The sequence below is a fragment of the Desmodus rotundus genome, chromosome 1 (assembly GCF_022682495.2).
Source record: "Desmodus rotundus isolate HL8 chromosome 1, HLdesRot8A.1, whole genome shotgun sequence".
Taxonomy (NCBI): domain Eukaryota; kingdom Metazoa; phylum Chordata; class Mammalia; order Chiroptera; family Phyllostomidae; genus Desmodus; species Desmodus rotundus.
In genome coordinates this window covers 165,664,112-165,685,847 of record NC_071387.1, presented here as the reverse complement: position 1 = coordinate 165,685,847, position 21,736 = coordinate 165,664,112, and the positions used below count along the sequence as shown (strand labels likewise).

Here is a 21,736-nt window from a genome sequence, read left to right as displayed (position 1 = left end):
ACAGAAAAAGTATATTTGACAAAATCCTATACTCATTCATGCTAAAAACCCTTGAAATAGAAGGGAACTTCCACAGTGTAAGAAAGGCCATCTATAAAAACCTGTAGTTGTCATACTTTGGAGTGGAAGGCTAACTTCCCCCCTGGAACCAGGAACAAGGCAAGGATGTTCAATCTTACCCATTCTACTCAACGGTCTTCAAAGTTCTAGCCAGTGTAGTCAGGCAATTAAAAGAAATGCTTCTAGATTGGAAAGGAAGAAGTAAAGCTATCTATCTCTTTGCAGATGACATGATCTTACATATAGAAAACTTTTTTTTTTAAGTTTTTTTTTTTTTAAGAGAGGGGAAGGGAGGGAGAAAGAGAGGGAGAGAAACATCAATGTGTGGTTGCCTCTCGCACACCCCCTACTGGGGGCCTGGCCTGTAATGCAGGCATGTGCCATGACTGGGAATTGAACCAGCGACACTTTGGTTCACAGGCCAGCGCTCAATCCACTGAGCCACACCAGCCAGGGCACGTATAGAAAACTCTTAAGAAATTTCAACACATACCCTGAAAAGTACAAAAAAAATTGCTGAGGGAGATTAAAGATCTAAAATAATGGTGAGGTACAAGGAGACTAATATTGTTAAGGCGGTTCTCCCCAAACTGATGTATACATTCAACAGTATCCACCATCAAAATTTCAGGGGCTTTTTTTTTCCTGCAGAGATTGACAAGCAGATCCTAAAATTTATATGACAATGCAAAACACCTAAAATAGCCAAAATGGTTTTGAAAAGGAAGAAACATAGAGGTGTTTGACTTTCCTATTTCAAAATTTATTATAAAGCTACAATTACCAAGACAGTATGGTACTACCATAAGGCCCAGACAGATAGAACAAAGGGGCAGAACTGAGTCCAGAAATAAACCTTTATCATTGATTTTTGACAGAAGTACCAAGGCAAAAGGATAGTCTGTTCAGCAAATGATGCTGGGACAACTGGCTATCCACATGAAAAAAAAGATGAATTTAGACCCTCACCTCACACTATACTCAAAAAAATTAACTCAAAATAGACTTAAATATCAGAACTGAAGCAATAAACCTTTTAGAAGAAAGGAGAAAATCTTTGAGTCCTTTGGTTAGGCAAACATTTCTTAGATACAATACCAAAAGCATAGTTGATAAAAGAAAAAGTTGACAAATTGGACCTCATCAAATATCAAAAAGTTTGCACTTCACAAGGCACCATTAAAAAAAAAAAGATAAATAACATACTAGCGTAAAATATTTGCAAAACACCCATCTGTTAAAGGACTTACATCAGAATATATGAAGAATTCTTATAACTCATTAATAAGACAAACAACCCAATTTGAAAAATGGGTAAAAGTGCAGAGATTTCACTAAAGAAGCTATGAAAATGGCTCATAAGCACATGAAAAGATGTTCAACATCATTAGTCATTGGGGAAATGCACATTAAAATCACAATGAGATACCATTCACACTATTATAGCCTAGAATGACTATAATAAATAAGACAGACAATAAAAAATGTTGGCAAGGACGTGGAGAAATTGGAACTCTCACACATTGCTGGTGGGATTGTAAAATGATTCGGTCACTTTGGGAAACAATGTGGCAGTTCCTCAAAAGGTTTAGCATGGAATTACCATAGGACACGGAGATTTCACTCCTAGGTTCATAACCAAGGGAACTGAAAACACGTCTACACAAAAACGTGTAGGCAGATACTCATTGCAGCGGTTTTCATAATAACCAAAAAGTAAAAATAATCCAAATGTCTACCGGCCTGATGATTGGATAGATAATTATGTTCAGTGATGGGATGATAGATTATTCGCTAAAAGTTATTTTCTTTAATGACTAACATTAAATTTTTTTAAATACGTCTAAAGTAAAAGTGAAGGAGATAATCGATGAGCCATTTGACTAAGGCCTGGGTATGCCCTGAAGATCCTGCCTAGGACACATTGTTATTTCTCCAGGGCAGATCTGCACTCATCTCAATTTATACTGTGCTTAGTGCTGACTGACAACAATTCTGTCATTTAGGTAACTATAAATTTCTTTTACAGATAAGGAAACTGAGACATAGAAAGATTAATCTTAGGGTTGCTTAACTAGAAGCAATGAAGCTAAGTTTTGAAGTCAATCATTCAGACTCTGCAGTCTCTACTCTTTAGCCTCCAGGTTCTCCTGCAGTGACGCTTTCCTTCAGACACCTTTCTTACGTTCTGTTTTGTTTTCCTGCATAGGGCTCCAGGTTTTATGAAAATGAGCTCAAGAAAGAAAAGCAAGTCAACCAACGAATTAAAAATATGTTGCAACAAAAAGCTCAAATTACCAGCCAGCAGCTAAGGAAAGCACAATTACAGGTATTAATTTATTTGGTAAATAAAGTGGAAGCTGGAGGAATAGTAATTGATGGTTTAAATGCACCATGGTCATGTTATAGGTAAAACAAGATAAAATGTAAATAAAGTGTTTGTTACACTACAAAACAAAAATGTATACTTTATTTTGTTAAAATTGCTCTACTTACATAAAGACCTCACATCTAGACATTATCACCTTCATTATACAAAAGAGAGAAAGGAGCCTTAGTTAGGTTAAGTAATTTGCCTAACTTCATATGACAATTAGTTAGCAAAGCCAGAGCTTATGTTATTTTTATTATATACATACAAGCAGCTGGAAGGATCACAGGCTTAATGTGACTTGTTTTCTGCAATGCTGATTTTGCAAAAGAGATTTAGAGAAACATGTTAACTAATTAAATTAAAAGGTAATTTAAAACATAATTGTGTTACAGTAAAACAAAGTCACCTAAAGGGTAGAATGCCTGATGTGCATGAATTTTTAAGATAAAACACCATGTTTTATGGTAAGTTTATCAAATCAGATTCAATTTAACAAAGTGCTTTATAACATAATGATAAAATTATAATATTAATCTGACATGCTATAAAATTCTTCTCGTGATAGAGCTGAGATCATAATATGTTTTCTTTACCAAACTATAATGTGTGATTTTTTTAAACATATGCTTTCTAAGAGCACAAGCTAATTTTTTATCATCTGTGTTAAGTGGTGTGCTACCATGACAAATTGCCTGACTTGTCTGTCAAGTCATCATTTGTAGTGCTCCACAGCATGCCACTGTATGGAAGCACCATAATTAGTTCAACTTAGCCCACCCTGGTTCCAGTTGTTTGTTTCAGATACAGCCTTGTGACCGTGATTCTTACTTATATGTCGTTGCACTCCTATCCTGTTAGTGTCACCACAGATTGAATCATCTTACAGTTTCAGCATAAGAGGGCTGGCTTCCTCACGTGTTTAAAGCTGGATTTGATCAATTTTATCATTATTTTAGTTTCTGCTGATACAGTGTCCAAAATCTTATTTCATGGTTGGTTTAATTTGCTCTCCTTTGATCATAAAAGAGAAAGAATATTCTTTTTTGTAATTGAATTTATTGGGGTGACATTGGTTCACAAAACCATACAAGTTTCAAGTGTACAACTCAACAAAAATCATCTGCACACTGAATTGTGCGCCCATTGCCCAAAGCAAAGACTCTTTCGGTCGTCCTCATTTATCCCCCTTTTGCCCATCTCCACCTCCCTGACCCCCCTTTCCCTCTGGAAATCACCACACTGTTGTCTGTCTCTGTGATACACACACACACATGTATATGTATACACACATATATGTGTGTATGTATATGTATGTATGTATATGTTCCTTTTGCTTAATCCCTCCACCTTCTTTCATCCAGCCCTCCAACCCCCCTCCCCTCTGATAGCTGTCAGTCTGTTCCATGTATCCACGCCTCTGTTTCTATTTTGTACATCAGTTTATGTTCTTTAGATTCCACATATAAGTGAGATCATATGGTATTTGTCTTTCTTTGACTGGCTTATTTCACTCAACATAATAATCTCCAGGCCCATCCATGCTGTCACAAAAGATAATTGTCTTTTTACACATTTGTTAGCCATTAATATTTCCTTTTTGTGGGAATTTCCTCTTTATTCTGTTTGTTAGGATGTAGGCTAAGTAACCGGCACAAGAGACCCAAAGATATTAATGGTCCAAATAAGATAAGAATTTCTTTCTCTCTCACATAATACATAAGTAGTCCCAGCTGGCTGGGTAGTTCTGATCACCATAGTAATTTCAAGACCCAAGTTCTGCATCATGATGTTCCATCATTCCAAAGTGTTATCCTCACTGGGATTGACAAAACTGGATTAGCCCCAATCTATATTTCAGCTCCTAGTAAGGAAGAAGGAAACAGGGGAAAATCAAAAGCAAATTATTTGCTATTACACAGTGAAAAAGAAGTTGCACACATTACTTCAACTCACATTCTTTTGGCAAGAATTTAAATTTCACGTCACACGTAAATGCAAGAGAAGCTGTAAGGTATAGCTGGGTGGCCACGTGCCCAGCTAAAAATTTATTGCTATAGAAGGAAGAGAGAATGGATTTGTGGGTTCAACTAGCAGTCCAAAGAAACACACTCTTGTCTACATTTCTAGAGGAGTTTGCATCTTTTTTCTCTTGATTTATTGATCTTACATATTAAGGACTTTTTTTCTGCCATTTGCTGTAAATATTTTTCCTGTTTGTTCTCTCTTAACTTTGCAGAGTTTTTTTTCCCTATACAGTTTTAAATGTTTATGTAAACATCTAACAGTATTTTTAAAAATTTTCTTGGCTTTGGTATTGTGCATAGAGGTTACTCCCCACAAACAAGCCTATATGTGCTTTTAATATTTTTACAGATTTTGTTATAATCAAATCTTCAGTCTCTTCAGAATTTGTTTTGCTGTTAGGTGTGAAGTATTTTTTTCTTAAATAGTGAGTGTTATATTTTCCCTGACTGGTATTATTATTTCTAAATAGTGATTCTCTTGTCCCGACATCATTTATTGAATCATGAGTCCTTTCTCCACTGAGTCCAAGAGGCATGTTTATATATTAATCTCTCATTGTGGTTGGGTTATTTCTGGACTCTCTTTTCTAATCAGTTGAATCTTTTCCTGTATCAGTACCATGAATTTTAATTATTAAATGATAATATAGTTTATTATCTTTACTACTCTTTAAAAAATTATTTTTTCTCATGCATTGTTTTAAATAAATTTGAGTATCATTTCATCAAGTTTTTTAAAAAATTCTATTCTGTCCATAATAATACTGTTTTTAAATTGACATTAATCCTTAAGCAATTTACTTTCTAGACCTCTTTTTGGTAAGTTCTATTGATCTGTAGTCTACAAATATCTTTCAGTAAGTTTTAAAGATATACATGTGAGTGGTGCAATATAACAACTTTTTGCTGTTCATACTCATACTTTAGAACTCATATTTTTAAATATCCTGATAATATGGAGGAAAAGAAAATAACTTTACATTGTGGAGAAGAACTTCAGATTTTGTTACTGTTTTAGTTGACTATTTCATGGGAGGCTTTCGGGCATCTTTTGCAAGGGGAATGGCAGGAAATGTGTTTTATGTTGATTGTTAAATTGTTTTGTTTTTTGAGAGCTTCCTTTAAAAAACTTGTATAAATGGGAGGGGATTGAGGAAGTCCTAAGGAGTCTAGAAGTTCTGAGAGAACAGAGAAGTTTTCATAGGAAATGCTTTTCTCTTTTAGAGTTACAGAATTTCCAAATAGTAAATTTTATTATGTGTGATAAGATAGTATGAACTATTGCCAGTCAAGCCGATATAAATAATCTCTGTGGTCATGACCTCCCATGATACGTATGCAGAAGCTCTCTAAATATCCCCAACCCCACCCTCATTAGATTTCTTACAGGCACATTTTGGTAGCTTCCAGAACATCTTATTATAACATGTGCTCATAACTGAATAGACAAATATCCATATTATAGTCAATGGCAACTGCACAGCAAATCAGTGCATTTTGACCATTTTAACAACTGGTTTTATGAACTCAGATTTACTCAACAATTTTTAGGGTACTACTAATTAAGAAAATGAGAAACAATATTTCTTGAAATAGTCTCCTAGATGTAATAGAAAAAAAGGATTTTTAAAAAGATGTAACGTGGATATAAAAATATGCCATCGGAGTTTGGTTTGAGCTTATTTCAGTGATAAAAACTTTTAAAAACCTATTTTAGGGAAGCATTAGTTAATGGAAAGAGCACAGACTTAGGAATAACCTGATTTCCAGGTCTCGTTTTAACATTTACCAGCTCTTAATTTTACTTAAGAGCAAATTTACTTAATTTTACTGAGTTTTAATTTCCTTATCTATGAAATGGGAATAATAATCATTATCTTAAAATGATTTTGGCCATTAAATGTATTAACATAAGAAGCACTTACAATATACACATGTCATATAATATAATCAGTAAATGTCACTTCTACTTTCAAAATAATAGATATTATCATCAAACCCTTACCATAGCCCAGGGTAAGTTCACTACGTGTGTCCCTCTTTTAATTATTTCAACTTTTCGATGTTGCTTTAGTCCCACTTCACAGGTAAGGAAAGTGAGGATGGGAGTCATTTGGAAGGAATAAATAAATGGAAGAAGGCAAAACATGCATGAGGACTCCAGTAGAAGGAACTTGAAAAAAGCGACGGTGGGCATTTGCTAGATGTGGAAAGAGAAGAGTTCAGAGAAGGGTGACTAATGAGAGATAGCTAGCAAAGGAAAATGGAACGTGTGAGTCATCGGTGGGGAGGCTTGCTTTTGGCAGCTGCACTCTTGCTGCAAGCACCGAAAAGTCAATAGATTGCTGAAGAAACTGCCATAGCTTTAATTTATGAGTCTAAGGAGAACTTTCCCCATTTAGTTTGCTTTCTATTTATTATCTTTTTCCTTCCCAATGATTCTGGGTTAAGACATTTGAGATGTTGCCCTTATTCTCAATCGACTTTATCTTAGGCATATCTCCTGGATTAATACAGAGTAGTTTTCAAACCCTTGTTTTTATTAGTTTCCATGATTTGCTTACATCTTTTTTTAATGTCAGGTTGCTATTCTGTAGTTTAAAATTGAACTGGAAGAGTACTTCTTTTAAATCTGTATGATAAATTAGATTAATGTTGAAAGGCTTCATTTGTTAGGTGTGGTGTCTTGCTGCATGAGATCAGACTGCAAAATTATCCTATGAATACTACCTTCTTTTTTTAACTTTTATATATACATATATGTGTGTGTGTATATATATATATATATATGAATTATATAAATTTTATTCCTTTTCTCCCCCCCTCCCTTATGAGGAAAGAATTCAAAGGCAGATAACTTCTCTCTCCTCCTTATCTGAGATAAGGTCTCTACTTAGGTACTAAACTCACGATTTAGTCTCTAATACAATAAGTGCCATGGTAAGAACAGAAAAACAAATAAGGGACCATCAAATTCTGTGGTGCAGAGGACAGAGATTCAGTTAAGTTTCGGACACACTTCTGAACTGAGACTTGAAGGCTTTGTGACAGAACTAGGAAGGGCATTTGAGACAGAGAAGCAGGCTAAAGCTAAAGAAGGCAGGGAGCACCCCAGGTTGTGCAGTGAGTTGCAACCTAAATAGGAGCAGACCTCTACAGTCTTACTGTGGCTGCTAGAGACAGATGTGATTCGGTGCGATTGTGTCTAAAAGTTCAGAGAAGGGTGACTAATGAGAGATAGTAAGTCTTACCATCTCTCTCTGCAGTCTTAACCTGCAGCTGGGTGGGCAGCTAGTGTCACTGTAATGCTCACTATAATGCTAACAAGCAATGCTGGAAACAAGTTTCAAGTTCATTGAGGGGAAAAGCTAAATTATACCCCTGTAAGTCTCTGCCTTTGAGGAAACCTGCTATGGGGATTTCCACATGATGGAAATTGCTTTTATTCCTGTCACCCTACTTACGTATTTCTGGCTGTTTTCCCCTAAATTTTTTATTGTTTTGTTATGCAGCTAGCCATTGATCCTTTTAGTAATAGTTTGCATTTATTGAACTTGTACCACGTGCCAGCTACTCTTCCATGTTCTCTATGTATTCCATCACCCTCAATAGCTTTCTAATCTCTCTTCTCATAGTTTTATGAGTTTGATTGACTTCATGTGTCTTGTAGATCAAAAAGGTCACACAACCACCCCCAGCTAGAGGGAACCTGAGAAAGTGCATATTTAGTTTCTTCAGCCTCTATAGTAGAGGCTGCAAAAAAAGAACCCTTGGGAATGGGTATGTTGGCTACATACACCCTTTTCTCACTGTCCCACTTTGCTTATCTCTTCTCCTTTTAACTTCTTTCTTTTTATCCATCCAACTCTTTCTCTCTAAAGAAACAAAAAAAAAATCTTTACAATTTAATACTCTTTGCTGTTTTATTTGGCATATATATTGAAATTTTATGAAAGGATAAATTATACTTTAAATTTTCAATTTGATTTGTATGGACTAAATACAAATCAGTTATCAAATTTTAGCCTTATAAAAGCAGTTCTAGGGAGGGAATGTTTACATATACTTCGGTATAATCTTTTGTTATTCATTTCCTTTGTTGCTATTTTAAAACATGAATATTATGAGTCAGATGGAAGCAGTTGTTTATTTTACCTGAACTGAATTGAAGCTTTTAGTTACAGTATGTCCTCCAAATATATAAGGCAGTAGAATCATTTGATATAAGCAGTTGGAATAGTTCATTCATTCAATAAATGTTAAGTACCTCTTATACTTGTGGGTATTGAGGAATGTAAAGATTGGTAGGGAATGATATTTGAGAACAGAGTGGCTCTTTGCGAAAATTAAAGCAATTATCAACCTTAATACAACAAGCAAATACACATATGTGGGTGGATGGATGGGTGGGCAAATGGATGGATGCGTGGGCAGATGGATGAACGATGGATGGATAGATGAACAGAGACAGATAAACAGATGCCCAGTAAAAGATTAATGTTATGATTACAATAGTGTTACAATATTATGTTGTCAAAGGTTCATTAACTTTTTAAAAATTAAGGTTGACAGATGTGCAATGGAATTGGAACAGAGCCGGGACCTGACCAATACCATAGTGCACATTGACATGGATGCCTTCTATGCAGCTGTAGAAATGAGGGACAATCCAGAGCTGAAGGATAAACCCATTGCTGTAGGATCATCTAGTATGTTGGTAAGTAGATAAAGACAAAAAGGAAATTTCATAATACATTCAAGTAAGCCTTCCTGGTTTATGAAGGGGAAAGGCTTTATTGAATTCTACCAGTTGACTGAGTAATTTTCTGGTTGCTCTGTGTGTTCAATTGCTGGATCCTTTTCATATCCCATTAGGGACAGATTTTCGTTTCCACTCGACAGATAAGAAAACAAACTCAGAAGAGTGTTTAATAACTTCCCTAAAGTTACAAAACTGGTAAATGGTAGAGAGGCATTGTATCTCTTTGTTGCAAATTATATTTTTCTTAAGTATGAGGGAGGACCCCAAAAAACCAGAATTATCTTCTGGAGGGCGGGCCACTTGTAGAACAGGCTTCCCCCACTAGGAACCCATCTGTATCAATGTACCAGCTCGTGGTTGTTGTGAGAGGTCATGTTTGGCTTCAGTGAAATTTTTTTAAAGACCCTTTCAATGTGCTTGCCTATTTTGTGATGGGTGATTTATGAGCACACCTGCCCACACGGAGCTGAGTATTCAGCAGTTTTTGACCAATAGCAGCATGACCCCCAGGCCTTACCCTCCCTGTTTACCTGATATCACCCGAGCGTCTTTTTTTACCCCTCCCTCTTTTCTTGTTTCCCGTAATGAAAAATGGTCTCAAAGGGAAATGTTTTGCTTATGTGGAAGAGGTGAAACAAAACAAAAAACTGCACTAAAAGGCATTAGGATTGACAAGTTCAAAAACTGTTTTGAGCAGTGGAAAAAATGTCTCGATAGGTGTATTTCATCAAATGGACAGTGCTTGGAAGGTAATTAAAGTTTAAACATGTAAGAATAAATAAACAACTTTTTATAAATAAATTCCAGGTTTCTTAGGGCTCACCTTGTAACTGTTCTAGTTAAAGAAAATTGAAGAAAAAGGAAAAATGATATTCTAAAGCTAAGGTTTGCAAACAATGGCCTGCATGCTAATCCAGCCTGCTGCCTTCTTTGTAAACAAAATTTTACTGAAACAGTCACACCCATTATTAATTTATTATTGGTGTTTCACTAAAAGAGCTTCGCTGAGTACTTGCAATAGAGACTTTGTGATTGTAAAGCCTAAGTAATTACCATCTGGACCTTTACAGAAAAGGTTTGCCAACCAGTTCTAGAGTAACATACATCATTGATGTAGTACTTAATTAAGTAGTTTTTCCCTTGACTTGGAACCTTTGCTTTTCTGATTACTATGTTGCTCTTCCTGATTTCCAGCTTAACCATAGAAGGTAAAGATGACCAAGATAGCCATATGTAGCTAAAAATGTGTTGGGAATTAGAAGTAGCAACTGGAATAGATAGGTTTTGGCATTAAAAAAATGTTCAAGAGAAACAAGGAGGGTTCTTGCCTGTCCCCTAACACCTTCCAATGCCTTAGCTATAAACCTGATTCCTACTAAGTTATTATTTTATTACAAAATTATAATCTGTTCATTATCTCTGCTCCCACGAGTTTGAAGGCAACTAATAGTCCTGTTCCCAAAACAGTGTTTATTGAAAGGATACTCCCCTTTCCTATAAATCATCAACTAATATTTGAGTAAATATATTTAATTTCATTAGGAATATATAACACTAGGCCCTGGCCGGGTAGCTCAGTTGGTTAGAGTGTCGCCCCCGTACACTAAGGTTGCAGGTTCAATCTCCTGTCGGGGCACATACAAGAATCAACCAATGAATGTATAAATAAGTGGAACAACAAATTGATGTTTCTCTCTCTCCCCTCTTCCTCTCTCTCTAGAATCAACAACAAAAAATTTTTAATGCATAATGCTATATATAATATGAGTATATGTTTATATATAACATATGAAATGTGTGTATGCATGTATCTGCAAATATATAGTATACAGATGCATACTATGCATGTATATGTACTTATATGTGTGCACATATAAGTACATATATTTATACACACGTGGAGTAGTCATGTTAAAGCTAACCCCACTGTTAAATTCACAAAATATTTCTTTCCTATAATTTTTATCCTCCTAACAATTGGTTATTATTTCCAAATTCAAAATGATTACCTGTTATATTTAAACAAGATTACTTCCCTTGTATGTATGCTGACCTAATAGATTTTCTGTCTAATGAGATTTGAAGCTTAATTGTTTTTGTCCTGTTAAACTAATAAAAATGTATCTGTGCCGTAGTGGTTGTAGTGACACATATTTGATTAAAACAGTCTGTTACAGTTAGAATTCTTCTTGAATGAATTTGGTGGGTGCTTGAAATGTTTAAGTTGGCACTCACAGTTGGAACTGGGGCCCGGTAGCACTTATTTATTGCTGCATGATGAACCCCTTCGGTACTTAGTGGACAACCATTTATTTAGATTCAGTAAAATTTTACATTTCATTGAATCTAAAAATAAATTATAGAATCATTTATGTGCTCATGATTCTATAATTTGAGCAAAGTACCATGGAGATGGCTAGTCTCTACTGTACCTGGGATTGGCTAGAGCTATTTAGCTGAGGCTGGAAGGTCTGAAATGGCTTCACTAATATGCTTGGCACTTCAGCTGACTGAAGTGGCAGGAATGGCTTCCAGTCATTCAGCTTCCCCCTCTCATGGTGCGTTATTATTCATTAATCTAACCTGAGGTCTTCACATGGTTGCAGGGTCCCAAAATACCAAGACTGAGGCTGCTGACTTTGTAACGCCTAAGCTTCATGACTCACATAATGTCACTCCCTCACAGTCTTTTGGTCAGAGCATGTCACAATGCAAGTCACTTGGCATGAGGAACTAGAACCCACCTTTTGATAGGAGGAACTGTAAGCTACTGTGGCTATGATTTACCATCTACCACAAACCTAAAAGTTAAAGGAAGTCATACCTAAAATTTTGTTTCTACTCTACTATAGATCTAGCTTTTATATCAATTCCATTAGACTTATTTATATTTAAGCATTGGTTTGCCATTCTAGTGCCATCTGCATTTTTTGTTCCAGAATACTGACCATGGATTACATAGTTTAGAGTATATCAAGATTTCTTTAATGCTATTTAAAAAATCATTAACGGCTATATAATGTTATTATTCTGAAATAATTACTCCATTTGATAGATTCTGTTTTGCATTTCTTTGACTTTTCATTTAAAATTCCAAACAAAGATTTCATTTGTGATAAAAGCTATGGTCTCGCATAATGACAGAGACTGTTGCTGGGTGTCATTTTTGGATTTAATAAGTAATGTTCTCTTTACTCTCAGTTTTTTACTTCTATCTCCTCGTCAAAATGTATTCACCAAAAAAAATATTCAAGTCTTAAGAAATAAAACTTTTAAAGTTCTTTTAAGCCTTTATTACTTCATTTTGGAGACTTAATTTTACTGACCATATATTAGACCTTTGATTTTTTGTTCTAGATGAAAAATTTCCAAAATCCCAAGTAGATCAAATTTCAAACATGTACTATTACACCATACTGTTACTTTCCATGCTATTAATTGCATGTACCATCTATGTTGTTTATACTATGTTACTTTATAGTTATGTTTTACTATTATTAGTATATTATTACTATTTTTTAAATATTAAATTTTTTTTAAAATCCTCACCCAAGGTCATGTTTATTGATTTTAGAGAGAGAGGAAGGGAAAAAGAGAGAGAGAGAGAGAGAGAAAGAGAGAGGACATCGATGTGAGAGAGAAACATCATCAGTTGCCTCCTGTGTACACCCTGACCGGGGATTGAACCTGCAAACTAGGTATGTGCCCTGACCGGGGATCAAACTCCCAACTTTTTTGTGTACAGGATGACGCTCCAACCAACTGAGCCACTCGGCCAGGGCTATACTCTTACTTGTATGTAACATCACCCACTATCATCCAAACTTTCATATATAGTACTGTATTATGGGTATACCCTTAAAACCAATGAAGTTTAGTTACTGGAAACGTGAGGGAGCTTTTTTATTAGCACAGTCTTGCTTCTTACCTGGTGTCACATTATAAATATGGCACAGCAGTGAGAGAGTCATGCTATCGTAGTACAAATCTTTATAGTATAAAAATAAGCTTGATTTGAGACAGTGACCTATAAGAGAAATGCCCTTGAATTGAAAACGCATGTCAGTAATGTGTTTCCTTTGAATGTGTCAATCAATGTGTTCATTTAGGTTTCTCTATTTTTTCCCATGTGGCCCGTTTTCTTTCAGAGTACCTCAAATTACCATGCAAGGAGGTTTGGAGTTCGCGCAGCCATGCCAGGATTTATTGCTAAAAAACTCTGCCCACAACTTACTATAGTGCCTCCAAACTTCGACATATACCGAGCTGTGAGTAGAGAGGTGAGTCTAATGTCTCACTCCCTACTTATTTATAGCTTTTCACTGATTTCCTGTCAGCTACAAAGTCAAGTCCACATGCCTTCACACATCACAATTTGGCTGTAGTTTAACCCTTCAGTCTGACCTCCTACCACTTCTTCAGCCTGTATACTGAATACTGAGCTACATATCGTATCTAGAATTCATCCTCATATTTCCCAGTTCTTCGCTTTTCCACATGTTTTTTTCTTCTGCTTAAAAAACTCTGTCTCCCCAGAAAACTTTGAATTGCCTTAATTATAACCTAAATTAACTTTAGCTTTTTTCTTAATGTGCACTGTACATTTTCTTATGTACCCTACCTGATATTTATAATTTATAGAATCTACTCAAGTCATTAATTTGAACCTCTTTTCTGAATAATTTTTTTATCCATGTTTTTAAACAGGAACAGACTTCACTTATTTTGATTAGCGCTTTCCTTGGCCCACAACCCAGTAAAGATGCTTATGAGCATTTAATGTCTAGGAGACTGATAAAGAAAAAAGGGAATAATCTGTTGCTTTGAAAAGGATCTCGGAAGTATAAAGATTTGATTATACAGTAAAATTGCCTAAACTCTCATATATGAAAAACTGCCATTTTCTCTGTTTTTGATAACTTAGCTATCATACCAGTGCTGGAACTTAAGTTATAAATTAAAACTTTGGAATGTCACCTCAAACACTAAGACAAGTGAGGTAAAATGCAATGGGTTATAAACTGCTGTCTGAATTGAAACATTTAAAAAACCATGTCCTAGTACTTACTCTTTTTTAGTCATGCAAATGGCCTTTAGATTCACTCCTCTTATTTGTATTCCACCTCATTTCCCCGAGAAATGGCCCCTCCCAAATTAAAATGATATCCCACACAAAATTTTTAAAAACTTAAACAGTCTGTGGCAGCAAGTACTTTTGCGCCTACCTCTGGTGGGGGGTGAGTTGGAGAAACACATTCACATTTGCTTACTGCTTATCTGTTTTCCTGTATTCCTAATTAGAAAGAGATAAAATGCTGGCCATAAATGTAGGCCCTTAATAAGTTTGAAAATCTTTCAAAGACTTTGTAAGAAAGGTTTTTTTTAAGTCCTACTTTAATTCAGTAAAACTTTGCACAGTATGACAATGAGAACTAAATTGATTTTAGTTATCTTTAGTTATTTGCATAAATTGGAGAAATCTTTCTTCAAATTTGGGTAGGATCTAGCTAGTTTATTTGCAGATAACAAATGGGTTTTTATGTTTAAATGAACGACAGCATAAATTCCCTGGCTATAAATACATTAATATTTATGCCTTTGTTTATAAGTTTAAGGAAAGCTATTTTGTTTTGTCGAAAATAATGAGATAGCTTGAACTGTTCTGGAAGCCTAAGTACTTGCTATTTACTGGAACACATCTATTCTCATTCTCAAAGCCGTGTCCTGTGTAAGGAAAGTTAGTGAGTGCTCAGTGCCTCTAAGGAGTACTGCTCATTCAGAGTAATCTTAGTCGGCTGCCAACTACAGACTTTCCAGAGTTCCATTTTCACTAGAAAGATTCTTTTTGAGTACATCATAAAAACAGTTTCTTCTATAAGAACAGACTTAATTAAGGTTCTCTCTGAGCAAAGCGTAGCCAAGTTTTATGTCACCGTTTTCTAAAATTACCTTTCACTCAGCTGTTCATACTTACATTAAGCTAAAAAGCTTTCTTTTTATAAATCATAAAGAAAGGCTTTCTCCTGGTACAGCAGACAGCTTTTAAATACTAAATGGAACCATAACATAATTTAGCAAGTATGTTTTTCTAACATACATATTATTTTGGCAACCATTTCCTCTAATTTCAGCTAATATTTCATAGGTTAAAAAATAAAGAAAAAAATAAATAGGTGAATGAGTAAAAAAAATTGGTTTCATGAGTAATAAAACTATCTTATGTCAAAGGCATTTCTGGAATCATACAGAGATTCTGATCTCCTTATATATTTCTGTTATCCCAAGATGCAACTCCAGACTTCTCTCCATCATTTATTACAGACACAGGCACTACAGATTTTTGTCATCTTTTCCACTATAAATCCTGATAATTGAGCTTTGTGTTCTGGAATGGATACATGCATTAATGTGTGTACTGAGTGGAGTTTTATGTACATGTTATAATTAATTGAAATAGAACTGCTTTCTAAAGCAATATAGTACCATTACGTACGATTATTCCTTTTAAAAATGTACAAAAACCATCATAAAAGGTGAGGGGGAACAGGATCCTATTGTTCCTTCCTATTTCTACTTTTGATCAACTACTTCAAATTGCAGTGCTTAACCATTTTTTCTGTGCCTACCAGAGTGATGTTGTCTGAGGCTTATTTAAATCACTTACTGTATCTAGATATAGGTTGCTAAATAGAGGTTGTATCAAATAAACCTGGTCTTCTGCATTCATGAGCTATTTTCATACGGAAAAGAATTTGGACAAGTTTGCCCTGGCAGTAAATTATTTATTCCCTAAATCCATGAGCTATTGATTGCAGGGTTGTTACTATAGTTGCAAAGTAAGAATATAATTTTTCTTATCGGCTGTATGTGACAGGTTTTGCTATGGCAGCAAACATTAAACCATGTTGTTCATTTTGAAGGTTAAGGAAATACTTGCTGATTATGATCCCAATTTTATGGCCACGAGTCTCGACGAAGCCTACTTGAATATAACAACGCACTTACAGGAAAGACAAAATTGGCCTGAGGACAAAAGAAAATATTTCATCAAAACAGGGAACTCTCTAGAAAATGGTAAGCAATTTATTACAATAATCAAGCTAACAAATAAAAAACCCTTTGAATTTGAATTAACCTAGTTAACCTATTAGCATGCATAGGTGGTTGGACTAGCTAGCTGTACCTTTATTATGAAAAATTATTAAAAATGAAAAATCAGAAACTTATAATATACCAGTAGGTTTTCTGAGTTAAATATGTGAAATGTTACTTTTAAACCAAATGCAGTTGTTAAATATCTAGACTTTAAGACTGTGCAGACCCTGAACAAAGCGATTTCATAGCAGTTCTTTTCCTAAAATCAAACTAAGAAAGGTTGGAATGCATTGAATCTGAGGGGCTTGTCTCTTTAAGGTGGCCTTTTGTCGTAATTGCAAATAGTTTTTTAAAAATTTGCTTCAAGCATAAACGTTGGGTGGGTTTTTTTCCTTCATTTCCCAAATTAACAACTCCCAACTCTCTTCTTTGCCTTAGACCTTACTTTTACTCTTTTATATATGATGAAACAGAAGTTTAATGACCCAGCGGGTGCTTTTTAAGTGGTCCCTTTATTACCTATCCAAAATGATACCAAGAAACATGAAGATGTTATGAATACTGCTTTCAACTTTCTCTCATACTTACCATTATTCCAAGTGTTTGAGGGGTCCTGGACCCTGAGCCAAGTCCACCTGGATTAAAAGGTAGAAACAGAGGGGTTTTGCTCACAGCGACTGCCACATTCCATGTGCACAACTCATTGACAGCTTCAGAGGGCACCGCTGTCTGTGCCCCTGAAGCAAAAGCGGTGGGTTCTCAGTGGAAAAATTCTAACTCTTACATTGCCTGGGTCTCAAATCTTTGGAGCAACTTCTCCACCTTCTTTACAGTTCTAAAAGGAAAGTCTCTTTAATAGAAACATTAAAAATAAACAAGGATAATTTCTGCACAAAGGCTTGGAACAAAACATTTTATTCCTTAGTTTTACTTGATTGTTTGGGGAAGTGGCACAAAAAGCCTCACATCACTTTGCTTAAATTCTCACTTTGTTATTTCCTTACTTTTCACAAGAGAAAGGGGTGGGGGGCAATAAATGATTATGTCAAAGCATCCCCTGGGGGCCTTCCATAACAATTATTTTTATATATGTTTTTTAAAAGTTACATTGGGACTAAGGTAAATGTTTTCATTCTCTACTAATGTTCTTTTTATTTATTATAATATGTCTAAACTCATTATGAAGATGTGAATTTTTAATATCTATTGCTTTAAACATATTTATGTGCTTTCCTATTCTTATGTTTCATACTTTTAAGCAATGTAAATAGCTTGACCCTTTTTAGAAATATATAAATATCTGTGGGCTGACTCTCGGGCATAGCTGATTTCCCATTGTGCCATGGGAAGCTGTGAGTTGAGCTGTACAGGTGATTGATGCAGCTTCTTCTGTAAAGTCCAAGACAGTTTTATGCTATTTGCCCCTTTTCTAAAAGATGTGGTCTTTGGGAAAATATTGCTAACTACTATGTGTATATACAAATAAAATAATTATCGTACATTTATTCTGCCATGTAAATCTGAATCATGAGTGTCAAGGAATGTATGAAACTAAAATACTGTACTTTTTTAGCACTTTGCCATCCAAATGGGTGTTTTAATCCTAGTGTTTCAGATTATAAGAAACCTTAGTTTTGGACTCTGATCACCTCAGTTAGGGGATTATAAAGATATTTCCTTCAGAAAGCCAGTGAGAAACCACTTTGGCATTTAGTGGCTCATGCATGCCTCACAGAGTAGACAGACTTGAAAAGTAACTATGCCATTCAGCAGCTCTTAACAATGAAACCGAAGGGAGCATGCTTTGCCTCCTGCCATGTATAGTGTTCTGCTATCAGTGCAACTCACCCAAGGGCAGGGTGATAGAGGCGTGAGAAACAGGAAGATGGCGTGAGGACTCTGCAGAAGGGACTTGTGAACAGGACAGGTGTGTGCCTTCCTTGAGCGGCAGGTTTTCTCCTCTCTCTGCCTTGACTTCCACCCATCCAGGGGTGTATGGGGAAACGCGGTCTAAGTAAATAAATAACATTTCAACCACCAGTTTTAATCCCCTCTGAATTGCTTTGCAATTTAAACCAGAACATGGCACATGGAAGGACTGAAGCACACAAATAACAGCTAATGTAAGTTTGAAAATAAGGCTTATTTTGTAAATGGCCTAGGGATTTAGATTTGGAAAACATCTCTCTGTAACTAAATTCGTATTGTATACTTTAAAATGGAAATGAATTGGATGTTTGTCATATTACTTACATTATCTTTAGAAGATCTTCCAAGTTCATTTTTAAAATTCTATGCATTCATATATGTGTTAAAATTAGAAATTTAATTTTTGCTTCTGCACTTACCTTAATTTGGAAAACATTTAATCTAATAAAATTATGAAATGAGATCAGAAAGCTCTGTTGTTAATCTTAGTTATAAGTGCATTTAAACTGTATTTCTCCTCCATTAAGCCCACAAAGTAAAGTCTTTAATGGATTTACTCATGAGGACATTTTTAGTACCAGTATATATTTAAGTGTATTTTACAGCCCATTTATGAAAAATGCAAATGAAATGAGGTAATAATCAGATAGATATTTTTACTCTACCTTTTAATAATAATATTACTGTATTTTCCCATGTATAATGTGTACCCACGATTTTGGCCCAAACTTTCAGGATAAAAAATCTTTCATTCTTGTTTTCTAATTACTTATTTATTTATATTTAAAGAAAACCGATTATTGTATTCCAGGTATTGTTTTGCATATGGATATTGTTATCACTTTCTAGCGTTACACTCTTAACGCATAAGCATAAACTAAGGAAATTAAAAACATTTGTATAGATACAGAATTAGTACTACCCATGTATAATGCTCATACTTATTTTCCCCCCAAAAAATTTGGGCAAAAAAGTGTGCCTTACACATGGCAAAATATAGTAGTTTGCAGCCTATTGATAGTAGTAAAGGCTTCTTTCCCTGAACCTGGGACAATGGTTACCCCATCAGACCTTTTTAAAACACAGAATTTCTATGTTTTAATGGATATGCATATGTAAATATAGAGACTATAAATAAAAAAAAGAATTTGTATAACACCCAGAAGTAATTTCTATTTTTTTCAAATATGCCTTTAGTAAAATTGATCCTTTAGTAACAGACAAGTCAAAATTAAAATCAGCATTTAAAGAAGAAAGTTCAGATTATGTTAATATATGAAAAGTGTGTTCCATAATTGAAGGAAATATAAGTTTTTTTCCTCTAAAACAAAACTTATTTTCTTAGGAATTTATTCTAGATTGCTTAATTCCTTCTCATTATTAAATTCTAATTTAAGAAGTCTATTCTTAGACAATTGTAACTGAATAAAAATAAATAAATAAATTTTTTTTAAAAAGGAAAAAAAAAAAAGAAGTCTATTCTTCCCCTGGAAATAAGTAACCAAACAAAAAGAAAGCTTTCATTTTCTGAGAAAAAATTAATGTGGTATAGGTACAATAATTAGTGAGTTTTACTTAGGATATTTCCTTTTAAAATGTATACTATGGAAATGGCTAATATATATATTTTTTTAAACCTTAGAATCATTATTTTCTTTTTAAAACAGTTATAAAATCTAAATTATGACATTTCTGACCTTGGTTCTTAGAAACAAAACTAAACTATATTTATGTTGTCTTTAGAAAGAATGTAGCCAAACCTGACTTATGAAGTATATGCTTCTTAGAATGAAGGTGAGTTATTGTTCCTGTCTCTAATTTAGGTAAGCCAGAAGAGGAGCTTAATAAACTGAGTGAGCATGAACGGTCCATCTCTCCATTACTTTTTGAAGATAGTCCTCCTGATTTGCAGCCCCCAAGAAATACTTCCCAAGTGAACAGTGAACAAAATAATCCTCAAACAGTTCAAAACTCCGTTGTTTTTGGAACATCAGCCGAGGAAGTGGTAAAGGAAATTCGTTTCAGAATCGAGCAAAAAACAACACTGACGGCCAGTGCAGGTACTTACACAGGATATTGATGGCTGCAATACTTACAGTTGTGGGACTGGCTAATTCATGTGTAATGTTAGTAGTTTGTTATTATGAAGTATAGGGTAACATTTTACTTATCCATTATTTTTTTTATTCAACTTCTAACAACCTATTTAGAAGGCATAGAACCTACAGGTAAGTTGGAATTAAGCCAAAAAGCCCTTGAGCCCAAAGGTGAGGGAAAAAAAAACTATTGTAAATCTCATGTAGCTTTTCTTTTTTTAAGCACAAATTATATTTTAATTATTTTTGGACATAGCGTTTTATTGCTTGTCCCTTGGAAGACTGTAGCCCTTCCAGGGTTACAGTGCAGGAGAGACCCCAGATGGCCACAAGGTAGTAGACTGAAGAATCACCAACTAGCAACACAACAGTCTAGGACCATCCAGTGAAGGGAAGAAGAGCTTTACATATGTCAGTAACCCATAAGGGTAACTGCTTAGCATAGAGGCTGATGTTCATCTTAAGGATCCTAAATTATCTTATATAAGCCATATTAAGATGAGGTTGGTCTTCTCTTTATATACCAAAGCCTGAGAACAGTAATAAAATTTAGGGAGATGTGTATAAACATTTCAATGAACTATTTAATGATTATATTCTAATATTTTTATTTCAATTTCATTTAATCATTAAAAGTAGTACTTTACTCTGTAACATAAAAATGATGCACACATTTCATTATTATTGTTTTAAATATACAACCCAGAATTTTTGATATTTTATGTGGATAATTTATACAAAAGACCTTTTCAAAGCGTAAACTAATTTATATTCTGGATCATTTCTATAAGCTAGACTATGTTTTTACTATAGATGGTATGGAAGTTAGCAATACAAAAGGGAGGTCCCCTAAAAACCAGAATTATCTTCTGGAGGGTGGGCCACTTGTGGTACAGACTTTCCCCACTAAGTGAGTGTTCTAGGAACCCCTCTATGTCAGTGTACCAGCTGGTGGCGTTGTGAGAGGCTGCGTTTTGCTTCAGTGAATTTTTTTTTTTCATGGTTTAAAATATTTTTTTTAATATATTTATTGATTATGCTATTACAGTTGTCCCATTTCCCCCCCACTCCACTCCATTCTGTCCACCCCCCTCCCTCCCACATTCCCCCCCTATAGTTCATGTCCATAGGTCATACTTATAAGTTCTTTGGCTTCTAAATTTCCTACACTATTTTTACCCTCCCCCTGTCTATTTTCTACCTATCATCTATGCTACTTACTCTCTGTACCTTTCCCTCCCCTCCCTCTCCCACCCCCTTAATGACAACCCTCATGTTCTAGTTGTTTGCCTAGTTTGCTCTCATTTTTGTTTTATGTATGGCCGTTAATAACTGTGAGTTTGCTGTCATTTTTACTGTTCCTATTTTTGATCTTCTTTTTCTTAGGTAACTCCCT

At 34.8% G+C, this 21,736-nt stretch overlaps 1 protein-coding gene across 4 annotated transcripts in view; it reads left to right on the top strand.

The window, feature by feature from the left end:
- Positions 1-21,736, top strand: part of POLK (DNA polymerase kappa) — a 67,078-nt gene that overhangs the window by 29,527 nt on the left and 15,815 nt on the right. For 3 of the 4 annotated variants that reach the window (XM_045197914.3, XM_045197915.3, XM_024563584.4), the window contains exons 3-7: positions 2,270-2,389; positions 9,023-9,175; positions 13,369-13,500; positions 16,141-16,294; positions 20,068-20,304. In XM_045197914.3, the coding sequence (XP_045053849.2) occupies positions 2,270-2,389; positions 9,023-9,175; positions 13,369-13,500; positions 16,141-16,294; positions 20,068-20,304 (796 nt within the window). Of the gene's footprint in view, positions 1-2,269; positions 2,390-9,022; positions 9,176-12,801; positions 12,919-13,368; positions 13,501-16,140; positions 16,295-20,067; positions 20,305-21,736 lie in introns of those variants that run through there. The other variant, XM_053912522.1, reaches the window with a different exon arrangement.